General features: G+C 58.0%; 1 protein-coding gene across 1 annotated transcript; it reads right to left on the bottom strand.

The window, feature by feature from the left end:
- Positions 1-394: 394 nt before the first annotated feature.
- On the bottom strand, positions 395-3,692 carry MAFB (MAF bZIP transcription factor B). The gene has a single exon (XM_029221836.1). The coding sequence runs from the start codon at positions 3,314-3,316 to the stop codon at positions 2,345-2,347; it is 972 nt and encodes a 323-aa protein (XP_029077669.1). The 5' UTR covers positions 3,317-3,692; the 3' UTR covers positions 395-2,344.
- Between the last annotated feature and the right edge of the window lie 6,279 nt (positions 3,693-9,971).

Below are 9,971 nucleotides of genomic sequence, written 5' to 3'. Positions count from 1 at the left end.
AGCCAACCTCAGAGCCAGCAGGCTAGCGGAGCAGTCGTGATGCCCAAGCCTGAACGCTCCGCCAAAGTGGCGTGTGCCCCCCCTCTCCGCTCATCAACCGGCTCTTGACCGGTGTCCGTACCTAGAGTGAGAAGCAGAAGACATGTTTGACGCTCAGGTACACACACACACACACACACTCAAACACTCAAGGGAGAGCTTTGCCCAGATTTGTCTGTTTCCCCACTGGCCGGGGGAAGGGTGAGGGTGCCGCCCAAACTGGGGTGATACTTGAAGAGGCAAGAGAAGAAAAGACAGGCGAATGCGGAATCCTGTAAATAAACACCATTTCCATGGTTTTAATAAGCAAAATAGGAAACCATTTTAATAACCAAAAAACAGAAACCAGTCTGAATAAAACTACAATAGGCTAGGTTTTAATATTTTCATATCATAAGCAGGGTTTGAAATTGATCCCTTATTGTACATGAAATAAAAACAATTTCTGTTGAGGCAAATTTGATTTCAACACAGTTGAATCCGTAAAAACCGAAGCTCGTTTCTGATGCAGGACAAATATCCACAATATTTAAAACTGCAAGCACCATGCGGTTCATACAATCTTGTTATTACTGTTAATTTATCAACTAATACAAACTCAAAAATGCATCCGGCCAGCAGCGCCAGCAATTTCAAATGAGAACTAAAAAATACGCTTTCATTTTGGTATTTTTGTCAGTGCAACTTAAATCCTCTTACTGACCTGCAGGGGGAAAAAAAGTAATAATAAAGAAAAAACACCCAGATCTTCCCTATAACTACTATACAACTGAAGGGGGCGGGGGTAACACCACCAATAACTCTCCCGCTCTCTCAAAAGCAGGGAAAGAAACACACATAACATATTGGTCTAAAGAACGCACTTGAAAGTTGCAAAATTACTTGCCAATGTTTGGGTTTCTGGTACTTTCTGAGTGTGCTGATTGGTTCAACATAAGTTCAGGTCACCGTTGGGCAGTCTGGGCTGGTGAAGCCGGTCACCCGAGGAGCATTTCGGCCCCAGCAATTAGTGCGGGCCTGGAGAGTTTCGTGGGGACCCTGGGGTGATTCTGGTTGCAACAAAAAGCAAACAAGTTCTGTTTTCCTTTCCTATCTTGTTAGGGGTGTCAACGTAGCCCTAAAACCAGGTGATGTGAGGACACTCCCCCAGCCTCCAGGGTGTGAAACTCTGCAGCTGCCCTGCCCTGGTACTAGGGAGCTGGGACCCCAGTCCTCTTTCTCCCAACAAAAACAAAATTGAAAACTAGAACGGGAGGAAAAGAGGACCGAAAGGGGGCAGGGGAGGGGGAGAAAACATGCAATTTCCAAGGGTGCCCCAAGACAGAGTTGTTTTCTGATGCAAATGCCCAGAAGTTTGTTTTTTTGCTTTTTTTTTTTTGTTTTTTTTTTACTTACAAAAAAATGCCATAATAATAAACCCAAACAAAGACACTCAGCTTGCTGCCAGGTTCTCTTAAGCGGTTTGGCGGGGCGGGTATTTACAAGCCTACAGCTCACAGACTGAAACCCGACAAGCAGCCGCCGGAGTTTCCGAACTGCGATCCCTTCTCACCCAAAGAAACAAGGGGGTTATGATCCATGATCAACAACATGCTAAAGTTAAACAAGAAAATGGTACAAAATAGAAATTATTACCATACATGTCCAGCATGCAGGATTAATATTTTTAATGCAGATTTTCGTATTTTTTCTATATAATCGAGCAGGCAATAAAACTGATGAGATTTGCGCACAGAACGTCCTAACTGAGGCCCGCGTCTCGGGGCTGAGAGCCAGTGTTCTCCGGACCCTGGACAGACAGGTCCGTCTGTCCTTCCTTCCTTCGCTCAGCCTCGCCTCGCGCCTGCCGGGACGCCAGGTTCCCTCTCCTTTCCTCTCCTCGCTGCTCTCTTGCTGGACTGGATTACGCTCCGGGCCGCGAGGAAGCGGCCCCGGCTTAACGCGCAAAGTTCAGGAAGCCAGGAGTCTCCAGACGGCCTTGGCGACTCCTCGCGACTATGCCTTGCCGCCCTCCAGCCTGGAGAAAAGTTGCTCTGGGACTTCCCACCCCCTCGCCTCCCTCTGGCTCTGCTCGAGTCTAGGAGGCGCCGCTGGCGCTCACCGCTCTCGCCTTGGCCAAGGTCCCCTGCCTGCCCGCGCGCCCTCCCGTCGCCCGCGTCCCGCGCGCCCTTCCTCCCTCTCCCTCAAGTCAAACAGGTCATGGCTGGGGCCGTGGCAGGGACAGGGTCCGGGGGAGTCCGGGGCTGGGGACACGGGACGGGGAGTCCGGGCCGGGGCAAGGGCGGGGGCCGGGAGCGGCCACGACTCACAGAAAGAACTCGGGAGAGGAGGGGCTGTCGCTGGTGGAGCCCGCCTCCCTGAAGCCGGAGTTGGCGAGTTTCTCGCACTTGACCTTGTAGGCGTCTCTTTCGCGGGCCAGCCGGGACACCTCCTGCTTAAGCTGCTCCACCTGCTGAATGAGCTGCGTCTTCTCATTCTCCAGGTGGTGTTTCTGCTGGACGCGTTTATACCTGCACGACTGGGCGTAGCCCCGGTTCTTCAGGGTCCGCCGCTTCTGCTTCAGGCGGATCACCTCGTCCTTGGTGAAGCCCCGCAGGTGGCGGTTCAGCTCGCGCACGGACATGGACACGAGCTGGTCGTCGGAGAAGCGGTCCTCCACGCTGCTGCTACCACCAGCCGCCGTCGCCGCGGCCGCCGCGTGCGGCCCAGGCCCGGAGTGGCTGGTGGGCAGCTGCTGCGCGGGGCTGGCCGCGCTGGACGGCGGCGGCGACGCTTGGTGATGATGGTGATGGTGCGGGTGCGCGTGTGGGCCCAGCTCGTCGTGCGCCACGCCGGCGCCCGGGTACGCGTGGTGCGGGTGTGGGTGGTGGTGGTGATGGTGGTGGTGCGCGCCGCGGAAGCCGTCGAAGCTCTGCAACGGCTGTGGCACTGGGTGCGAGCCTATGAGCGCCTCCACTGCGTCCTCGGGCGTCAGGTTGAGCGCCTCGGGGTTCATCTGCTGGTAGTTGCTCGCCATCCAGTACAGGTCCTCGAGGTGGGTCTTCTGTTCGGTTGGGCTGAAGCTGGGCGACGAGGGCACCGAGCTGCACGGCGTGCTGAGCGGTGTGGACGACACCGAGCCGGCTGGCTGCAGGCGCGTGCAGGGCCGTCCCGGGCGGTCCGCGCGCCCCAGCGGCTCCTTCTTTACGTCGAACTTGAGCAGGTCGAAGTCGTTGACGTACTCCATGGCCAGCGGGCTGGTGGGCAACTCGGGCCCCATGCTCAGCTCCGCGGCCATCGCTCACGCGAGGCGCAGCCGCCGCCGCCGCCCGGGAAACTTTGCAGCCGGCCGGGGCGCGCCGAGCCGGGAGCGGGGGCGAAGAGCGGCGAGCCCGGGAGGTGGGGAGCGGAGGGCGCAGCGGGCCGGGGCCGCCGGCCAAGCCTTTGTCTGGGGACGCGGCGGCGCGCGGGAGAGTCCCGAGGCTGCCTGCGCCGCCCCAGAGCTCGGGGCTGTGGCCGAGCCGGGGCCGGGCCGAGCCGGGAGGGGTGGAGAAGCGAGCGGGGCGCGCGGCCGGGTCGAGGGGTGGCGCCGGGCGAGCGCCCGCCGCTCGCTCTCTAGCTCTCTTGCTCTTGGGCTCTCTCGGTCTCAGCCGCTCGCAGCCCAGCGGTGCAGCTGTGCGGGATCCGGCGCAGCCGCTGCCTTTTATCGCCTTCCTGATGTCACCGGGGCGCGGGGGCCCGGGCAGCCCGGCGCGCTGGCCAATGGCTGTACGGGCCCCGCGGACCGGCGGCGCAGGGCGGGGCGCGCCTGACAGCTCCTCCGCCCCCCGTGTCAGCTGACTGGCGGCTCGAGCAGCCGGAGAGCCGCCGAGGCCTGGCGGAGGGCTGGAGCAGAGAGGGACAGCCGGCCCGGGCCCAGCCCCCCACCCCCTCGGTGTCCCGGCCCCCGCCCGCTCGCCTTCGGTGCCAGCCCCCCCGCCTCCACCACCATAGGCTGGGCCGCTTCGTCCACCCCTTCGCTCTCTCTCCTCCCTCTTTACCCTTGGCTCCCCCAACCCCAGTCCGTGTCACCCCCAGGAGGCTCAGAATGAGCGCCGGGAGGACACCTCTCGGGTCCATTGTTCCCAAGCGTCCCCCGCCCAGTGGGGGACGCTCCGTGTGCAGCGCGGCCGCGGGCCGTGTGTGTGCAGTGCGTGGCTGTGTTTTTGCAGGGCTGAGCATGTTTGTGTGTTGGGGGGCAGGGTTGGGGCTCGAAGAGTTGTGTTCAAATCCAACTCAGCCTCAGAGGACACTCCTCGGGCCAAGCGGGAGCCGTCCCCCTCCTGGCGGGTGTGGTGGCCGAGACAGGACTCGGCGGGCCCCGCCGCTCCCCGCACACCCCACCCACAAATGCAATAGATGAAGGGAGTGGGGAAGGAATCGGCCCAAAGGCTCTGAAGCCCTCTCCCCAGCCAAACGCAGTGAACCCTGAGTTCTCCGAGGTTGGGGGCTGAGGCCAGCCCAGGACGGTGCTCCGGATGGCTCTTGGCTGCTGGGAAACCGGCCCTGTTTTTGTTTGAACGTTTTGTAACGATTAAGCAGATCCCGGCGTCAGCCAGCCGAGGAGAGGCTCAAACAGGCATAAAGTGCGACCCCAAGTGGCCACTGTGCGCAAAGGCGCGCAGAATCGCGGGGCCCGCAACTGGAAGTCTCGGCCGACGACTCGGACCCATCTGGGTCTTCCCAACTCGCCCAACCCAAGCCGGCCCGGAACGCAGGCTGTGTGTGCACCGGAGCCCAAGACAGATTCCCCTAGAGCCACGTACAGGCTCTCGGGTCGGTCCTCGGACTCAGCCGCGAGTTCCACGCTGATCTCCCCCCCATGAAACTCCGCGCCCCGGCTCCGGGGATCGGGGGGCGGAGGGGCTGGGAGGGGTGCTCGGCGGCGGCTCCCTGCTCGAGAAGATCCTAGGCCGAGTTAGGCGGATGGCCGAAAGCGGAAACGCCACAGCGAGGGGCCCCAGGGCTGTCAGATGAGAAACCTCCCCCGAGCGCAGACGGGGACCCCTGAGCGCACCGCACTACGGCATCCAGACAGTGCTTGGGCGCTGCGCACCTTCCGTATCGGGTACAGGATGGCCCGAAATAAGAGCTCCCTAGACCCCGGCCCGGGCGCAGAAACCGGATAAATCGCAAATTCGCTGTACCCGGAGACCCGACCCGCCTCCCGCGTCGCCTTCTGCTCTTCAGCTTTGGGCGCGAGCAGCGAAAAGCAGAAGAAGCGCGCACTGGGTGAGTGTGTCCAGCCGCTGCCTGTACGGGACCAGCACGACTGACGCAGCGCGTAGGGGTCAGGTGGGCCCACTAATGCGGACGCAGCCAGATTTTTTTTTCAAGTGTTAGAAGGTAAAATATTTTCCTCCAATTAATTTTGAAAACTGTCTTCTCTTGCGCCCTCGGTAAGGCTCGAGTGAGGTATGATATTGGGCCGCCTATTTTTAATAAAATGAATATATTTGAACTAAAATTTGGACTGAAAGGTTTGGATCAGCAACTGTAGTGCTGGAAGAGCCCGTCTTCAACCCTCTGCGAGAAGCGTGCTCTCCGCAGAAAGGATCAGGCTGTCTCCAGGGAGAGCTTCCCGGGCGGGCCATGCCGCCGCCCCGCCCCTGCTCGGAGCTGGGCGCTGCGGACCAGCACCCTGCCTGTCCCTGCCGCGTTCTCACGCAGCCAGAGCGTACTCGGATCGCGGCTCAGCAGGGGAACGTTCCGAGGCTACGCTGGGTCGGCCGTCTCGGTTCTATGCAGACTATGGCTGAGGCTACAGGCGGCCAGGTCCGGACAAACGCACTGGCCTCTCCCGGTGACGCTGAACCCCAGCCGCCAGCGCCCTCCTTCCCGTGGACACTGTGGCCTTCTGCGAGTGCAGGGAGGCGGCCGGGCCGGTCTGTGCCCTCACTGTGTCCCCTCTGGTCTGTCTGACCCTTGATGTCGAGGACCAAACCTGAGTCTCGGGAGTGTGGCCCATCGAGGCCCTAGGGTTCCTTCAGCCCCAGCTCTGAGGGTTCTAGCCTCCTGCTCCCCTGCGGGCATCCTGCGGCGGTCTCAGAGTCTCTAGCACTCGGGCTTTGTCTGGGCGGCCGCGTTCCTCTTTGTCCCTGTGCCTCTGTCTCGGGTTTCGGATACTCCCTTCCCCTGGGCTCTGACTGAGGCTCTGACTGTCCATCCTTAGGTCCACCTTCCCCAATAACCTGTTTCTTTGCCGCCCTCCCAGCCTAGCCAGTCCCTCTTCTACCCACCCTACCCATAACCACCTCCAACAAAAACTGTTGGAAACTGGGTAAAAGTGAAGGAGACGCTCAGGTTGCTCCGGAATGAAAGCCGCTGCAGAGCAACCGACCTCACAGTGGGGCCCGGCCTCGCCTTCCTGGCTGCTGCTGCGCTCGGCCGCGCGGTCGCGGCGTCCCAAACCCCTTAGCATCCCTCTCCCGCCTGCGGACGCCGGCGTCTCCTTTCCGAGCCTGGGGGCTGTAAAGGTCAGAGTGCCGGACTCCCGGTCGACGCGTACCCGGAGGCTACACGCCATCCCTCAAAGACTAGTGGGGTAATGGATGGGGGGAAGAAAAGAGAAGGGCTGGTGGGAGAAGCGGAAAGGAAGGAGGCCAGGAGACACAGGAGTAGTACCCCAAGCCTCTTCTGAAGGGAAGCTAAGGAGGACTGGTGGCGGCCAGAGACCTCTTCTGAACAGTTTGTTGTCTCTAACCTCCCAAACTCTAATTTGAATTTTTCACCCCTTCTCCCTACCCACCCCAGGTTGAGCCAGAGGCGATGCGTCTGAGCGCACCACCTTGGGATTCTTCAGCTACCGTTGGTGATCAAGGAGATGTCCGAGCTACAGCGGAGCCTCGGGGCACCCCGTGTGGAAGTGGGTGAAAAAGTTACTCCCTAAGGGAACGAAGGGTCCACTGCCATTCGCCGGCTTCGAGGTTCGCCGCGCCGCTCCCGGCCGCCCCTGCCCAGCCCGCCCGCTAACCCGAGAGCGGCGCGCTCTCCCGTGCGCCTCCGGTCTAGCGCGGCGCTCCCAGCAGCCGCGTTCAGCCCCGAGGTGCACCGTACACCCGTCGTTTCCAGAGGGCTGCAGGTGTTTGGTGTGCGAGTGGGCGTCTCTGTGCGTGCATGGGAGCAGTGGCAGGCAGTGCGGGAGGTGTGTGGGGCGGTATGGGTGGCGGGTGTTAGGGAAGCACGGCACGCGGAACGCTTCGAATAGCAGAGCCAGCAACTCCCGGCCCCTGCGCCAACTGCGTTGCAGGATCGTACTATCCCGGGTCGCCAAACGGAAGCCGGTGGTCCCAAGGGCCCCAGGGTGAGTTCTGCCGGGGAGGAACCTGAGTTAGGGGACCCCCAAGAGCCTGCCTTCTGCGTTTGCATCACCCAGATGTCAGATCGCCTGTCTCCTCCAAAGAGCCCTGACATCTCGGCTACCTTTCCCGAGGCCCTTGGGAGGAGGGGATTCTTCGCTCCCGTTGCCTCTGAGCTTCCCAAGGGCTTCGGCTTCCAAGAAGAGGCAGGAGATAGTTGTCCCTTCCTCTTCCTCTTTCCCAAAGGCAACTGGCACTTGCAATGTTCCCTGCTTCACACAGTGGCCATCAGATTCTAACCCAATGCTTCTTAACAGGTATTCTTGGGCTTCTGTATCCTGGTGGCCTTAAGCACCCAAAGGATACAGCAGGTCCCAGTAGGGAGCCCAGTTACCCCAACTCTGCAGAGCCTTTTCCCAGCTCCCTCCCTTGAAGACCAGGGACACCCAACGCCACCCCCACGCACACTCACACTGGGAATGGGAATTTATTATTAAAGCTATTTTACCCGCTTCTTTTTACTTTGTTTTAATGTGAATTCTAGAAATTTTTGAATTACCTATGTGGCTTATATTCTATTCCTATTGGACAGTGCTGTGTTAGACAACCACTGGCCAGTATAGCTCCCAATACCGATGGGATATTTAATAATAATTTCCAGTCCCAACTGTACGGAATTTTCAAAGCCTTTATCATTCGCCTTTTCTTTCAATTCTCACAACCCTATAAGGTAGTGACTCTCACTATCTTTATTTTACAGAGATATGTAGGCAGGGAGGTAAATACAGATGTATTGCAGTGTCCTAAGAGTTTTATCAACTCACTCAGTCCCACAGCTGCCCTTGGAGGTGGGGAGGATTATCCCCATCTTACACAGAGAAAGAAGCTCTGAGAGGTTAAGTAATTTCTTTAGTGACACAGTGGCGACAAGCTGGAGCTTCTGGCCCTAAGTCCAGTACTCTGGATACCATGAAGCACATGGTCTTGATCTCGACTGGGTGGCATCCCAGGGACCCAAGTGTCAGCAGAGCACTTCAGCTGCTCTCTGGGTCAGGATCTCCAGTTCTCCGCAGACTTAGTGGTTCCTTTCAGGTCACAGTTGAGCCTCTAGCCTTTGCCAAGTCTCTGCCGAGGGCTCAATTATCAAGGCAGTGATGAACGTGTCTGTCCTCTGGTCGATGGCATTCAAACATCCTTGGGCTGACTCTTGTTCTCTTCCCTCTTCCCTGACTGTGTGGGGCTGGAGGGTGGGAGTTAGAAACCAAGGCGGGATGCAAGCCAGAAGAGAGAAAGTTTGCAGAGTCCTCTCCAAGGTCCTGTCCTTTACCCTTGGCCTCAGCCTGACCCCTAATCTTGGCCTTGATCCCTGGTCCTGCCTCTGGTCTGAGTTGGAACTTCAGCCTGTTTGACCTTCAGCCCCCATCCATCCATATGGTGGGGTGGGGGGAGAAGATGGCTCAATGCTGACAAGAAGTTCGCTGTCACTCAAGGCTAGTGAGGGATGACCAGCAGGGCTGCCTCCCCCCACTCCCTCCCCATGACCCCAAGGGCAGCATTACAGACTCTGAAGCCTCATCATTGCTCCCCAGGACTGAGGCCCTCATCCCCCCACAGCTCAACCATCACTTAAGACCTCAGTTTCTCCATCCAATGCCTTCACCCTCATCCAAGCCACCCTCATCTTTTGCTTGGATGACTACAGAGGTCTTGGTTCAGACTTTCTTCTCCCCAGGACAGTAGAGCCAGTTTTCATGTTATATGAATCTGTTCATTCTACCTTCACCCCCTACTCCTGGGCTTAACTACAGATTCCTTCAATACTTGGACAAAGAACTGAATTCCTTAGCAAGGCCTTCAGGCCCTGAATGATCTATCTGCTCCCACCTCATCTCTCACTGTACCCCCCCCCAACACACACACACACACACAATGCTCCAAGCACACTGCCTTCTATAAGTCCTTCCACAGCCCAAGCTCTGTCTTCCACCAGGCATTTGCACATGCCATCCCCCTGCCTGGACTGAGTCAGTCCCTTGGTTCTGAAGACCCTAGACAGAAGAGGTGGTCTGTGGCTCTTCCCAGGCCTCAGAGAGACTTGGGGTGTAGCTGGGAATGCAGGTGGAGAGAAGAGCCCAGGAGCCAGGGTAAGGTCATGGTCACTCTGCGGAAATCACACACACGAGAGTCATGCGGCAGGGCTCCCCTTCATCCCTTCCCTCTCCAAGCTGGATCAGCGTAGACCTCAGATTTGGGAGAGGCCTTAGGAGATAATGCAAGGAGGTCAGGGAAAGGCTTTGGCCAATGAGTCCAAATGTTTTCTGCTTTAGAAAACATGTTGCAAATACAGATTCCTGAGCCACAGTCTGGCTTTATAGGTCTACATGGAGCCTAGGAATTTGCATTTTTGTAAGTTCCCTAGGTAATTCTGATGTTTGGGATACAAGAAACACACCTTAGGAAATTATATAGAAGTTGACAGTTATCTCCGTATCTCATACCAGGAGAAACCAGATTACAGTTGTGGAATAGTGAATGAATGAATGAATGAAATTAACAACTAGACAAACACGGAGGCTGCCTTGCAGTAAGATATCTCAGAACCCTCAGGCCTTTCCT

This window comes from Monodon monoceros, unplaced genomic scaffold (genome assembly GCF_005190385.1).
Source record: "Monodon monoceros isolate NGI ecotype Baffin Bay Population unplaced genomic scaffold, NGI_Narwhal_1 Super_Scaffold_13, whole genome shotgun sequence".
NCBI lineage: Eukaryota > Metazoa > Chordata > Mammalia > Artiodactyla > Monodontidae > Monodon > Monodon monoceros.
Note: the sequence above shows the minus strand (reverse complement) of the source record. Positions and strands in the feature narration are given on the sequence as shown.